The sequence below is a fragment of the Leopardus geoffroyi genome, chromosome X (assembly GCF_018350155.1).
Source record: "Leopardus geoffroyi isolate Oge1 chromosome X, O.geoffroyi_Oge1_pat1.0, whole genome shotgun sequence".
NCBI classification, from domain to species: Eukaryota; Metazoa; Chordata; class Mammalia; order Carnivora; family Felidae; genus Leopardus; species Leopardus geoffroyi.
This window is the reverse complement of record NC_059343.1, coordinates 107,712,913-107,728,358: the sequence shown is the minus strand read 5'-3', so window position 1 is coordinate 107,728,358 and position 15,446 is coordinate 107,712,913. Positions and strand designations below refer to the sequence as shown.

Below are 15,446 nucleotides of genomic sequence, written 5' to 3'. Positions count from 1 at the left end.
AAAGAGTAACAAATTTTGAATGCAGACCCAGCATTATTCTAGGAAATACTTTGATTTGTTCAAGGAAGGTTAAAGATGAAACAGGTTGCATCATAATCCAGTCTCCTTGAAAAAAACCCTTATTTTCAATTGTAATTTTACTCTCTCAACTAAATTTCTCCTATTGACAGCAGGTTGACAGCAGGAACTACAGTACTAAATACTAAAACAGACTTCAAGTTCTAGAATAAAAAGACCAAAGGAAAAAAGTTGTGAGAAGAGCCCAAGTCAGAGAAGGTACCCATGAGACAAGAATGTGAGGGTTATAGATGGTATGACAATAGTCGGTATCTCCAATAAATGATTTCAAAAGAAACATCTCAAACGGTGTCATTCTGAAATGTTACATGTGTTCAAATCTCAGGTATGCTACTTCCTAACTATGAACAAGTGACTTAATCTCTCTGTGCCTCAATTTCTGTATCTAGAAAATGGGGGTGATGGTGATAATATCACAATTTCACAGTAACCCTGACATGAGGGTTAAATGAACTAATTCATGGAAAGTGCTCAGAAGAGGACCTGGCACACACCAAGCCAATTAAGTCTCAGTTGTTGCTATACCCCCTTAACTCAAACAAATATGGAACATAAAACTTTCATTTCTTTGTGGAGAGGACACAAATAGAGCTATCACTCCGAGTTTACCAGTTCTCCTACCACATGAGACAAGATAGAATGAGGCATTCATCTCAAGACCAGCTGCTCACTCCCCTATTAGCTAACTAGAGCTCCAACCCTATCAAACCAAGGAACCATATCTGAGGCTGTGGTCATCTCAACAATGTAGCTATTTTATTTAATCCTCAAAACATTGTTTTTACAGAAGAGGAAACCAAGCTGTAAAAAATTTACTGATTTATTCAAGGGTCACATCTCTCCACCCCATTCTAGCCTGTGGAAGTGGCAGTGGTATTCCACTTTTCAATTCACTTTTCTGTTGAATTTACTATTCAACTGGTCTTTCAGTGTTTGATGAAATCAGGGGAAAATAACATCAATTTACCACATCAACAGAACTGACCAACCAGGACCTAAGGAAGAACCACTTCATAGGCCCTGCTGTTGTCCAGTTAGAGTGGCAGCAAGAGTCTCAAGAAAAGGGCAGGTTAGGTCAGTGGGAATTTCTTCTGTGTAAATTCGACAGCATAGACCCAGACTGAGTCTGTAAGATCTAAAAGCAGGGACCGAGAAAAATTGGCCGAATCCAATGTTGGGAGAAAGCAGGATTTAAAAATCACCGATTTTTAAACTCCGATGTCAAGAAACCAACAGAAGACCCAAGGGAGGTGAATTGGGCACAGAGCGATAGGGCCTATGCTATGTATGTAATGGTCACCATGGATACTTTTAAGATGAGGCATTAGTGGAAAGGGAGTGAGATCAGCAGCTATAGTGATAGCTTATCAAAATAATCTTTTATTCAACCAGTCAACAGTATTTACTGACCTCCTATATATGCAAGGCAGAATGGAAAGTAACACACACTGATACACTGCCAAATGCTGTTTATATTTCTACACGTTTCGTTACTTTTTCTAATAGTCAAGTCAATAAGTGAGGCAGTTACTGGCTTACACTAAACCATTACTGAATTAATGAATATGCCTGCAAGCAAGTGAAATAAGGGAGTAGGGCGACAGGAGGAACCAGTTGAATGGGTTAAGAAAAGGCACTTCTGTAAGGTTAACAATGCAGCTCTTCTACAACACTTTTACTTTTTGCAAACCGCTTTTGCATTTATTTATTATTCCACCGGTTGCAACTTCAAAGTCTATAAGGTAAGGCAGTTAATGTTTTCATTTGACCGATGAGGACACCAAGGCCCAGAAATCATTGTTGACTTGCCCAAGATTACACAACACATGCCAGTTGCAGAGGCAGGAACTAAAAACCCAGGCTTCCTGCTTCAACGCCCGCCTGTTGAGTCCTTCCACTGAGCCACACTGCCAGGAGCGACCTAGCGGCTTGAGAGTTGGGGACAAAGCCCCATGGCTACAGCACTCACACTTCACACCTGGGCCTGAACCTGTTGTCCACGCTGCCTCAGTGGACGGAGAGTGGGCGGCTTGTCGCGGTTTGGGGTTAGGAGGTAATGGCAGGCTCCCCTCCTCCGTGGGAATCAGGTGGTTACTTACTCATATTGCCCGTTCCTTTGGGCTAGCGTCAGGAAGCAGGGCTCCCGGAGAGCACCCTTCATCTCCATACCCTCAACAGTATGTGGGCGACAGTCAAGGGTCTCCTCCAGAAGCGCGGCCGGGGAGGGGTGGCGCGGTGCGGGGTGGAGGGAGGCTCCCGCCCCTCTGCCCGCCCTCCTGGGTGCCCAAGGCATCGCCTCCCGCGCCGGCCCCCCTCCTCGGCTCGGCTCTGCCTCTGAGTCCGACCGACCACCCACCCCTCTGCCGCGTTCCGCAGTCCCTCCGACCCCCGCCCCTCCCGTCCTGCGCGGCCTCCCCTCCCCCTTCCCTCTGGTGGATACGGCAAGGGGCTGGGCTCCGACCGGGAGCGGCGGCTCCATCCCGGCGGCCTCCGGGCTCAGTGGGGCTGCGGACTGCGGGCGGATCCCACCGCCCTTGGTTGCGCGCTGTTTGAGGAACAACTCCGCGCAGGGCACCGGGCACCGGGCGCCGGGAGCCGGGAGTCGGGAGCCGGGAGCCGGGAGCCGGGAGCCGAGCCGAGAACCGAGAGCCTGACCCAAGAGAGAGCGGCGCCTTGCGCCCCCGTCAGTTTTCCAGGCCGCCGCAGATTTCGCCCCCTGCGGCCAACCTGCGGAACTGCAGCGAGAGACCGACGGACGCGGGCGTCTCTACCAGGTCCAAGGAGGAGTGCGTTTTAAATGCTGCCTGTGACACCAGAATTATTCTGTGGATTTTGAAGATTGCCACAGAAACAAAACACAGCCATACCTGTGGGAAAACTCAAATGTGTTGGGCCAATAGGACCCACATCATCCAGTAAAAAAAATCCTTATTACAGTTAGAACGCGCCGTGTTGGTTAATTCTACCTCTCAGATGTTCTCCCCTTCCTCTTCTTCCTTCCACCACCGAAATCGTCGGACAAATCCTCAAAGCTCAGACCTTTGCTCTTCCTTTGCACCCCCTCCAGGTCATCTCTAAGCAAACAACGACCAAATACACTTCCCTTAGCTCAGACCCCTTGCCTAATACACCCCATCGTTAACACAATACTGGATGACAAAACTAACTCGTCATTTCACACTGCCACTCAGGCTTGAAACTTCGAAGCCATATGCTTTCTTCCTCTCTCCTAATTTCTCTGTATCTAATCCGTCAACAAAGGTTATTAATATTTTCTTTGGAGTTACTTTCAGATTCCTTGTTTTCTCCCCATCTGTACCACCATTCACTTTGTTAGCTCTTGTGATATCTCCTTTGATCATTTTACTCTGTTGATAATCATAACAACATTCTTCTCAGAGTAATGTTTCAATTGTATTTTTTACTTGTTCAAGAATCTACACTGGACTAAATAGCAAGACTGATCTTAAATCTATAGTAATTAAAACAGTGTGGAGTGGAGCTGGTCAGACCCATAGAACAGAATACAGAGCCCCAAAGAGACCCACACATATATGGAAAGTTGATATGCAACATATGTGGCATTTCAAATCAATGGGAGAAGAATGGATTATTCACTAAATGATGCTGGGACTCCTGATCATCACTATAGAAAATAATAAAACTAGATCCCTACCTCATACCATTGAGGAAAATTTCAATCCCATGTTGATTCAAGATCCAAATGTGAAAAAGCAAAATTTTACAGCTTTCCAAAGAAAATAGGAGAATATCTTTATGAGCTGGGAATAGGGAATGAGAATGGCTCTTTAAGACACCAGATAGTGCAAACAATAAAGGAATCAATAGATACATTTAACTACATTAAAGTTCAAAATGCATGTGCTTCAAGACAACATAAACATGTTAAAAGACAAGCCACATACTGGGAGAAGATATTTTTGATGCATATAACTGACAAAGGATAACCTATGAAGTTCTACACTTCTACTTGTCATCATCTTACCTATTTCTCTCCCACCACACTCTGCAACTCACTCTGCTTAGTCACACTGCTCCGTGTTATTCCTAGAACTTTCTAGGCACACTATTGCTTCAGGGCCTTTGCACTTGCTGTTTACTCTGCCTGGCCTCTCACCTCCTTTGGGTCTTTGTTCAAATGACACATTCTCAGTGAAGCCTTCCTAGACATCTTCATTTAACATTGCAATTCAACAATCTCCTTATCCATTTCTACTGAAACATGCAGCTTCATTCATCTTCCACATTCATTTTTTCCCCCCATAGGATCCATCACTATCCATTATCCTATATTTTACTTATTGATCTTGTTTATTGTTTACCTTCCTCCACTAGAATATAAGTTCCATGAGGGCAGAGATTTTGTCTGTTTTGTTCATAACTGCATTCCCAGCACCTACAACCATTCTTGGAACAAAGTATACACTAGAAAAATATTGATTAAAGTAATGAATGAATTAGTGTTCAGAATGTATAAGAACTGCTATAAATCAGTGAGAAAAAGAAAGAAACCTGGTAGAAAAATTGACAAAATATATGAATAAGCAATTCATAGTCAAAGAAACCCAAATGGCCAATAAAGACAAGAAAGGAAGTTTCACTTCATTACTATTCAGAGAAATTGAAAATTGAAGCAATGAGATAGCATTTCACAACCATTGGTTTGGCAAAATTTGAAAATTCACATCACACCAGGGCGCCAGGATGGCTCAGTTGGTTGAGCATCCGGCTCTTGATTTCAGCTCATGTCATGATCCCAGGGTCATGGAGACTGCTTAGAATTCTCTCTCTCTCCCTCTGCCCCTCTCCCCTGCTCATTCTCTCTCTCTCTCTCTCTCTCTCTCTCTCCCTTTTCCCCTCTGCCCCACTTGCACTCACACGTGCTCTCCCTTTCTAAAATAAAACAAATAAGAGGTTGGGAAAAAATGGAAATATATTGAGGTGAGGTCACTAAAAACTGTGGTCTCTCACAGGGGAGACAATGACTTTCTCCAAAAAAAAAAAAAAAAAATAGTAAGTGGATGTTGTAATAGTAATACCAAAAATAATCCTGGTGGCTAATGTTGAATGCTCATGTGACAATCTCCACATGGATTTACATACATACTTTCATTTAATCCTCACTAAATCCCTGTAAAGTGGTAATATTATTGTTTCCATTTTAAAGGTGAGAAAAATGAGACTCAGAGAAGTTTAGCAGCTTTCCCATTAACTAGTAAATGTCAGAATCAAGATTCAAAGTTAATGTTAGTCTGACTCTGAAGTTGGAACTTTTTTTTTAAAGTAGGCCTCATGCCCAGTGCAGAGCCCAATAGGGGGCTTGAACTCACGACCTCAAGATCAAGACCTGAGCTGAGACCAAGAGTCACCTGCTCAACTGACTGAGCCATGCAGGCACCCCAGAGTTGGAACTTTTTAACCAAACACATTATGCTGTTCGTTCAATATTAACAGTATTAACAGTAAGTGTTTATTTAGAACCCTCTATGTGCCAGGCATTATGGTAACTTCCCTACCTGTATTATCGCATTTAATTTGATGAAACTGAAGTTGAGAGAGAGGGTTTGAGAACTTGAATAAGGTGGAGAAGGAGGGAACAGCCACAGTTGGAGAGTGACAGTGAATCCAGAAAAATTAATAAAGTGTTTAGGGTCAACAGAGAAAGCCCAATTGGAGGAAGATGACATGAATTTCTATGGTGGTCCAAATCAGCACGGGTCTGTAACTTTCTGTAGCAATGCTTGGCAGATTTTGAAAAGCGGGAGTAGTAAAAATATACCAAGAAGGTGCATTAAGCTTGGGAATTAGTATAGCAGGCAAAGCAGTAGGTCATGGGGTGAGGGAGTTTAAAGTGGTAGTTGGGATGCATTGAAATAGCTTATTCTGGAGTCAAAGTTAAGTAAAGGTATGTATCCCCTCAGCCTAAGACCAGCAGAGAGAATGAAGGCAAGCTTGACGAATGCAATCATTCCCCTGGGTCTGATCCTGTAGCAAATTATTGTATTTTTTTAGGATCACTTCAGGGACTATGCTTACTTAGATGCTTCTGTATATGTTAAGTAATTTTTGTAAGTTGGCTAAAATCATTATTTTAGCCACAACCACCTTCTGACTTAGCTACAGTTGTTAATGATATCATTGTTTGGTCACCCAAGTTTGAAACTTCAGATTTATTGGTGAACCGTGTTTCCCCTTCATCTATCATATCCAATAACTCAAGTTTTGTCAGTTCTATAGCAAATTCCTTAGTGTATATCTCTGATCATTCTCACCTATCATCATCAGATGGCATTGTGCCTAACTAAATAAAGGTCTTACAGCCTATACTTGTATTTAGATGCAAGAGACATCCAATGCAAAGAGTTAAATGGCTGTGGAACAAAATTTAAATAAGTGAAACTCCAGTGGGGCTCAGTTGGTTAAGCATCCAACTTCGGCTCAGGTCATGATCTCACAGCTCATGGGTTCGAGCCCTGTGTCAGGCTCCGTGCTGACAGCTCAGAGCCTGGAGCCTGCTTCAGATTCTGTGTCTCCCTCTCCCTCTGCCCCTCCACTGCTCACACTCTCTCTGTCTCTCAAAAATAAGCATTAAAAAAATTAAATGAAACTCTAGCTTCAAGAAAACATGAGTCTCACCACCTTCACCACCACCACAAATATACACAGACAACACACATGCACACCATATATGTACAACATACACACACACACAATTAAATTGGTGATCAGTGCCTATCTTTTATACATTAGACTACTGTAACTAAGAGCTTAGAACTTACAGGCTTTTTAGAGAGAAAATTTAAAAAGTGAGATCTTAAGAAAAGAATATAAAATACTAAAAGAAAATGAGAAAACTTATAAATAATTATTTAATTAAATGGCTACAAAATATAACATATCAAGTTCATTATTACATTTTATTTTTTATTTTTTTAAAGTTTACTTATGTATCTTGAGAGAGAGAAAGAGAGGCAAGCACGCAAGCATGAGTGTCAGTGGGGGAGGGGTGAAGAGAGGGAGAAAGAGAATCTGAAGCAGGGCTTCAGGGACTCTATCTCCGGAGCCATGAGATCCTGACCTGAGCCAAAATTGAGAGTCAGACATTTAACTAACTGAGCCACCCAGGCACCCCAGTTTTCTATTTATTAAAAAATCCACTGTCTTTAAAAACAATTTCTGGGTTGGATCTTCTCACTTCTCAAGAATTTCCAATATGCATAATAATTATGGAGAAATCACAGCCATTATAAATTAAATTAGTTATGCACAGACAAATAATTCCAAAGCAGAATTACAAAAGCCCTTTCAAAAATTTATAACAAAAATATAAATATTTAATGCAAGATGTGGATGCATTTTAATATGTTTAATATGATGCTGGCTGAAGCCTTCACGAGTGAGAGAGCTTAGGGCCTGCAAAGGCAGAAACAGGCCTGCCTAACATAGATGAGGCTGGGGAGGATTTCACATAGGTGAGTCAGCAGCCAGAGGCTGAAAGGCAGGCTGAACAGAGGTATAAATGATTCACTGATTTTTAAATCACTGCTAGTTGAAAAGCTTCACTTTTCATATACACAAATCCAACATAGATCTGGCTTTCCATACAAAGTGGCATAAAGAAGAGCTCATTTTTATTTACAGATTTCCATTTGTACTTTTCATTTCTTTTAGAATTTGGTACTTGCTGCTTTATTCCCACCCTAGCTAATTTCTTCATTTCCTTCTGCCTCCACCCCTATTTCTTTCTGCTAGGTCAGGCTCTCCTTTCTGTTTCAAGAATCCCATAGCCAGGTCTGGCATTGCCCAGGCCTACTTTCCTTCTGGAGATGCTGAACTGAAAGAATATAGAGTTAGCCTGGCATTTAAGGCCCCAAGGATTTTGTGCTGAACATAGCTTCCCAGTTACTTCCCAAGACCACTCTTTATAAACCTTATGCTCTACCCAGCGTTTCTCTTAAGAACTGAACATGTGCAGTGGTTAGTGGCAATCAGACTGGTGTGCTCATGATTCAGGTACTCCATTGATAATTCAGCTGAATACTGCTAACTTGTCATCTCGGTCTTAACCTTTACAGAGTGTTAATTTTTTTTAATGGTCACAAGCTGGTTAATATATACCCACAAAGAATTAGAGAGATGCTGATGTTGAAACACAGACTGTAAAAATGATAAAAATTCTACAAATTCTCGAGGTGATAATCATCGGACCCATAAGTTGCATTTATCTGATCAAAATTCTTACATGGCACGTAAAGATTTCTCTAGTACATACTTCAAAAACCTGAAAAGAGAAAATAGGGTTATGACTAAATTCAACTTTTTTTTTGTCTATTTGTGATATTTAATCCACTGTGGGGGCGCCTGCTGGCTCAATTGGTAGAGCATGCAACTCTTAATCTCAGGGTCATGAGTTCAAGCCCCATGTTGGGCATGGAGCCTACTATGAAAAAAATCTACACTGTGATAGATCTAGTGGGATGATCTATGAGCATTACTTAAGCTCCCTTCTATCCTCAACCCTGTGACCCTTCTCGAGGCAGGCAGTGACACATAAGACTGGTCTCACCTCCAACACAGGTATCATGAAAGAAGGACAGAACATTCTCTTGGTTTTTAGGTTATTGTTTTATGCCTCAGTCCAGGGTGTAAGACAGATTTAGGAAGAATACTTGCTGGGGAAGATATGTTATGTTACTCACCCCATTACTCTACCCTAGTGGATAAAATCCTCAGAACTGAGAAGAGGAAGGCAAGTAGGAAAAGGGAACTTAGAAGATGGGATCTTGTGGTCATGATGAGAGGAAGCAGCGTTTGGTAGCAGTAGGGACTGTGTCATTAGAGGCCTGATGGGGAGTTAGCTGCCTTAATGAATGGCAGTAGGGATGGATAAGAGGGTGACTGTATATCCCAGGGAAAGATGGTGCAGAATATATCAAGAGCCCTAGAAGTAGACACCTCCTCCCCACCACTGCTATTTCAGTCTTGCATAAACTCTAGAGTTCCAAATCAACGTGAGAGTAAAGAAGGGAAGAGGTAACTCCTAAATCTGATTGAGTTTAACATGAAATGATACACACACACACACACACACACGCACACACACACAGCAATGAATTGACTGAGTTTACGGGGACAAGGCTAGATTGTTTTCTGCTCTCAGGAAGAATGGTGCCTCTAGAAAGAAATTAAGTCTAAATATAGGCAGTGTAAGCTCAAGAACATTTTCTCTCTTGCTATGGCTGTGTACCTAGCACCTAGCACCTAGCATCTAGCACGGTAGCTATTTGATAGGTATCTGTGGAACATATAATTATCCCTTGCAGAAAATAATGCATGATTTAGAATTTTCCTAATGGTGTTAAGCATCAAAACAAGTTGTGAAATGCTGCTTTAATCAATTTGACTATTTAATTTCTTGATCACATGGTACGATTTCCATCTCATTAATGTTGTCTTTTCCCCAACCTCCTCTGCAACTATACCTGCTGGAATATTCTCTGTTCTTCAATGCTCACCTCAAATGGTCCTTCCTCTTGAAGCTCTTCTCCTGTCACCCCTCAGCTGGAAAAGAATGCTCCCTCTTCTGAACAACAGTGTCTCTGTGTACCTCTTATAGAACTTCTTGGAGCTTTTCAAGGTCTATCTTGTATCATATTGTTACAGAACGAATAAGCACATGATGAGCTCTGATGTTTCTTATCTTTACTCTCCCACCACCTCCTCAGCATTTTATTGTTATACGTTTTCAAGTAAATCATTTACAAAACATTTATTTATATTTTTCCATAGTATGCCTATTTTTTCCTTCTTTTGATGAACATAAAATATATATGTACAGCTTAACAAATGATTGTAAAGTGAATGCCCATGTAACCTCTAGCCAGGTCAAGAAATCAAACATCATTGGGGTGCCTCTTGATCTCGGGGCCGACGGTTCAAGTTCCAGGTTGAGTGTAGAAATTACTTAAAAATAAAGTCTTTAATAAAAAAAGAAAAGAAAGCAAACATTGTTAGCATTTTGGAAGACACCCCTCAACCTGATACCTCTCTTTCTGACCACCTCTTCTTCTTCCACCCAGAATTAAACCAGGGCTGGTACTGAGCCAGGATAATCTGATGAGGCATAAAAGCTTCTGTCTGTTTGGATTAGTCAAGGTTTGTGTCTTACCAGTTGTTTAAATTTTTGAGGATCATCCCTGTACATAGCCACTGTCTTGACTTCTATGATAATCATTTAGTTGCTTTTCTTTACAGTTTTACCCCTTACAGATGCAGCCATAAATATCTTTGCCTGTTTTTGAAATTTATATAAATGACATAACAGTATGCACTATTTCATGTCTTGCTCATTTCACTCAATATTATGTCATGCATGTATCTGTATGTAGCTGTCATTTTCACTGATGTATAGTATTCCATTGTATGAATACAATTCATTCACTCTCCTGTTGATGGACATTTAAATGGTTGCAAGAATTTGGCTATTATAAATAAAACCTGCTATGAACATTCTTGTGTATGGCTTTTGGTGCACATATGAATGATTATTTTCTAGGGTATATTATCCTGGTGGAATTACCAGGTCAAAGGTGTTGCATGTTGGGCTCTCCAGAAGTAAGGGCTGAGATGGAGTATTGAGTACAAGATGTTTATTAGGGACTAACATTTGTGAAAGAAAGGTGAAGGAAGTAGGATTAAGCAGAGAAAAAAGATGAACTGTGATACAAGTCTGACAAAGCTTGAGCTGATTTGGTATAGAGCTTTGGAACAAGTAGCACTCATTCATGTGTTCTGCATTGCTCCTGCCTTGCTCATTCACCTTAGGAAGAGTGTGACCTTGGGCAAAGCAACTCTCTGAAGATAATGTAGACCCTCAAGGAGCTGGCAGCTGGAGGCTATCTGTTGGTGCATTACCCATACCTGTGCAGAATGTCTTTCCTTGAAGGGGAATCTGGGTGGCATTATATCTCTTTCTCTACCACAACCCGCAATAGGGTATATAAGTGTTCAGCTCTGGTTAATAATGCCAAACTGGTTTCCAAAGTGGTTGTACAATTTACACTCTCACCTGCACTATATGAGAGTTCCTATTCCTTCTCATCCTGATCAATTCTTGGTACTGTTAATCTTTAAAACATTTTAGCCTTTCTAGTGGATGTGTAGCAGGATCTCATAGTGGCTTTAAAGTTTGTTATTTTTTTTTTTTTTTGAGAGAGAGAGAGAGAGAGCAGGGGAGGGGCAGAGAGAGAGAGGGAAGGAGAGAATCCCAAGCAGGTTCTGCGCTGTCAGTGCAGAGCCCAACACAGGGCTCGAACCCATGAACCATGCAATCGTGACCTGAGGTGAAACCAAGAGTCAGGCGCTTAACCAACTGAGCCCTTGTTGTGGCTTTAATTTGCATTTCTCTGATGACTATTGAGGTTAAACACCTTCTCATACATTTACTCCTTTGATATGTCTCATTTTTTCACTTGTATTTGTTTTGCCTTCATTAGATAATGAACCTTTTTCAGGCAGGGATCAGAAAACAGCCTGATGCCAATATTTGTATGCCCCTCAACCTAATACTGGTTTTTATATTTTTTAATTGTTCAAAAAATCAAAAGAGGAATAATATCTCATATGAAATTCAAATTTCAGTGTCCATAAATAAATAAAATTTTATTGGAACCCAGCTACACTCATGGGTTTACCTACTGCCTATGGCTGCTTTCATGCTACCACAATAGCGTCATGTGATAAAGACCTTAAGGGCCACAAAGTCTGAAATATTTATTATCTGGCCTTTTACAGAAAAAGTTTGCTATCTCTGTTCTTGGTCATTGGTTCTAAGGTGTGGTCCCTGGGCTAGAAGCATCATTATCACCTGGGAACTTGTTATAAAGGGAAATTCCTAGACACACTGCAAACCTATTGATTCAGAAGCTTTGGGAATGGGGCAAGCCATCTGTGTTTTAACAAGCCCTCCAGGTGATGCTGATGTGTTAAAGTCTGAGACCTCTGGTCTAGGTGTAGGACAAGGACCTCATCCATTCTCTTTGTGAGCCATCATAGTCCTTCCTATTTAGTTCTACCCATAGTGGATAAGCTGTAAAAGAGCCTTCAAACGTGTCCTATAGATGTATTTTTATGCATATGAGATCTTGCCAAATAGATACCTAGGAGGAAAAGTGGGAGAAACCTCAGGGGCAAACATAAAATCTGAAGGGTATATGTGGAGGGTGGAAGACACAATGGAGCTGGGGAGCCAGTTTCTGGGCCCGCTTCCTTCCACCTCATTTCATGCAGGCTTTTAACAAAGATGAATCAGATATGGTCCCTGTCCTCAAGGAGGTCACGGTCTATGTAGGAAAGTGTCCTGACCCTCTTTTCCCTCATTTACTACTTTTCTTCAGAACTTACCTTTGAGAAAGTGTAATTGCTGACCCTAATAAATGATAATGGAGAGAGAAAATTAACTTGGCAAACAACAGTTTTGCTTTATTTCCACTTTAGTTCACGACTTACTTCCAGACTGACTTTTCTTGTGTCCTGGCTTTTTCCTTGGCTCAGTCTGAAGCTCAATGCATCACCTTCATGTTAACTACCATCCAATGAATGCACATTATGTACCAAGACAATGCGAATGTTTTACATATACTTGTGCATTAAATTCTCTGTAAAGCAACTCTGAGTTAGGTTTTTTAAAAGTTGTTATTTTAATTGCAGTTGGTTTTGAGTTAGATATTATATCCATTTTGCAGATGCAAACCTGAGGCGTAGGGAGGTTAAATAATTTGGTAGCATTTGAACTCCAAGTCTTTCTGACTCTAGAGCCCAGGTTGGTAATAATTGTGCTATTCTCCTTCTGGTAATATTCACCATGTGTTTTTAGAAAACCCAGTTCAGACTACTTAGTATGTGTTACAGGTTTTAGGGCATGCTTTGCTGTATACAATTTCAGGGTGGGAAGTGTTTAAAAAACTGACAATATCTTTTTTTTATTATTTTATTTTTTTTTTCAACGTTTATTTATTTTTGGGACAGAGAGAGACAGAGCATGAACCGGGGAGGGGCAGAGAGAGAGGGAGACACAGAATCGGAAACAGGCTCCAGGCTCCGAGCCATCAGCCCAGAGCCTGATGCGGGGCTCGAACTCACGGACCGCGAGATCGTGACCTGGCTGAAGTCGGACGCTTAACCGACTGCGCCACCCAGGCGCCCCAATATCTTTTTTTTAGAACTAGGATTTGGGTGATAATTTTTAAAAGTTGAAAAATCCTTTTACATACAACTTAAAATGATAATGTCAAAAATAGTTCTTTAACCAGGTAACATTATTGCAAACGGCCCAGTAATTTATATTTCTTCTCTTACTTTACACATTAAATAACTGTGTTGTCTCTTTAGTATGAAAGTGTTCTTTTCCTTTTTTTGAATCATTCTGTCTACTAGCTCCTACTCCATCTGTTAGGGATTATTTCAACCTGTCTAGTTTTGAGCAATATTTTGCAATTAATCCTTTAAAATGTTATTTATTCATTATATAAGTATAAGCACCTTCACCAAGGAAAATTAGAAGTAATAGAGAAACAAAATAAGAAAAAAGTCACTCATAATCCCACCACCTTCTTGCAACTACTTTAACATTTGGGGTAGAACCCTCAAGACCTTTTCCTTTGTGGAAATCTATTTATGTAAATTAGTTACGTACTCAATTCTTTCTTTCTTTCCTTCTTTCTTTTAAAAAATGGGATCATTCTTCTTCGTTGCTGGCCTTTTTTCACTCAACAATATATTAGGGGCCTCTGTGATCATGACTGTAAAGGAACCGGGAGCAAGAAGGCCACAGACTATCTCTTAAAAAATTGGCCTAGAAGTGAGATATCTATTCTACTCTTATCCTATTAGGTAGAATTTGTCATATTGACTCGCCCTGTTGAAAATGACCTAGGAGGGGCGCCTGGGTGGCTCAGTCAGTTGGGCATCTGACTTCAGCTCAGGTCATGATCTCACTGTAAGTTCAAGCCCTGCATCCAGCTCTGTGCTGACAGCTCAGAGCCTGAAACCTGCTTTGGATTCTGTGTCTCCCTCTCTCTCTGCTCCTCCCCCACTTACGTTCTTTCTCCCTTTCTCTCTTCCAAAAATAAAAAAAATAAAATAACAAAAAAACGACCTAGGAAATGAGGGGGGACACATGATTCTATAACGTGGAGTTATAAAAAGTCCGAGAAAGACTACCAATCTAATATGGAGTGATCTCTACTATATGTGGAGAATATCATATAGCTAGTTAGCTTTTTGGTGTAAAAATGGGAAAGAAAACTGAAAAAGAATACAAGTGGTTACTTGATGGGAACAGAAAAAAAGATAAGGCAGTGTTGTAGTAGAGATTCTAGGAACATATATTTTAATATAATTTTGACTGTTGAGACTCAAATATTTTATATACACATAAAATGAACAAAATGAAAACTTGAAAAATGGAAAAAACAACCTATTAGGGTTATATTTCCATATCAACCAGATACATACTTCCATAACCATTCATAATGATTGCATAGTATTCCCTTTATGAATGTTTTGTACAACATTTTGCCAAACACTTCCTCTTGCACATTTAAGTTGTTTCAGTTAGCTTTTCCCCCACTCTGCACTGTGTCCTGAGTCCCATTACTGTTCTGAGAATTTACGTTGGGTACATGCTGTTCAAGAATCCCAAATTATTCTCTAATCTCCACCTTACAGCAACTTTTATGTACAGCCTAAGAAATTATCTGGCCGTGCATACTACCAGAGCCTTAAAGAGTGATAATGTCTCCTCAGAAATCCAGAGGGAACACTTTGGAGATAGATGGCAAAAGTATTTTTCAGTAATTTTCTCAATATGATTTCAACTGTCAAAGAGGAAGCCCTATGAAGAACAGAGAACTTAATAAAGGTAAAGTGGAAAGATGAGGTTTGGAGCCAGACGGCCTGGGATTTGAATCTGGCTTTTGTCACTCACTAGCTGTGAAACCTTAGATGAGTTATTACCCTAAGTCTCCATTTTCTGATCTGTAAAATAGGGATAATAACATTTATTTCATAGTATTACCAGGAGGATTAGCAACATCATATGTCAGGAACCTAGTACAATAGTGAGTGCTCAAGAAATGGTTGATGTATACTAGCCACTATGATGACCTTTTCCTTAATATACAGAGTGCTGAGGAAATAACCATATTTTCAAAAATGACATATCATAAATGTCTTCAAGGAGAATGGTGAGAAAGCTTACTGCTAAGAACAGAGAGGTTACTATAGTTGGTAAGCAAGATACTGTGACCGGAATCCTTTGTACCAACTTCTAAAGAACGTTGATTAGT

At 40.5% G+C, this 15,446-nt stretch overlaps 1 protein-coding gene across 5 annotated transcripts in view; it reads right to left on the bottom strand.

The window, feature by feature from the left end:
• Nucleotides 1–9,643, bottom strand: part of OCRL (OCRL inositol polyphosphate-5-phosphatase) — a 57,874-nt gene extending 48,231 nt beyond the window's left edge. For 3 of the 5 annotated variants that reach the window (XM_045470616.1, XM_045470619.1, XM_045470618.1), the window contains exons 1-2: nt 2,519–2,763; nt 2,178–2,257 (exon numbers count right to left, since the gene is read on the bottom strand). In XM_045470616.1, the coding sequence (XP_045326572.1) occupies nt 2,178–2,257; nt 2,519–2,557 (119 nt within the window). In that variant the 5' untranslated portion in view covers nt 2,558–2,763. Of the gene's footprint in view, nt 1–2,177; nt 2,258–2,518; nt 2,764–9,614 lie in introns of those variants that run through there. The other 2 variants (XM_045470620.1, XM_045470621.1) reach the window with 2 other exon arrangements.
• Between the last annotated feature and the right edge of the window lie 5,803 nt (nt 9,644–15,446).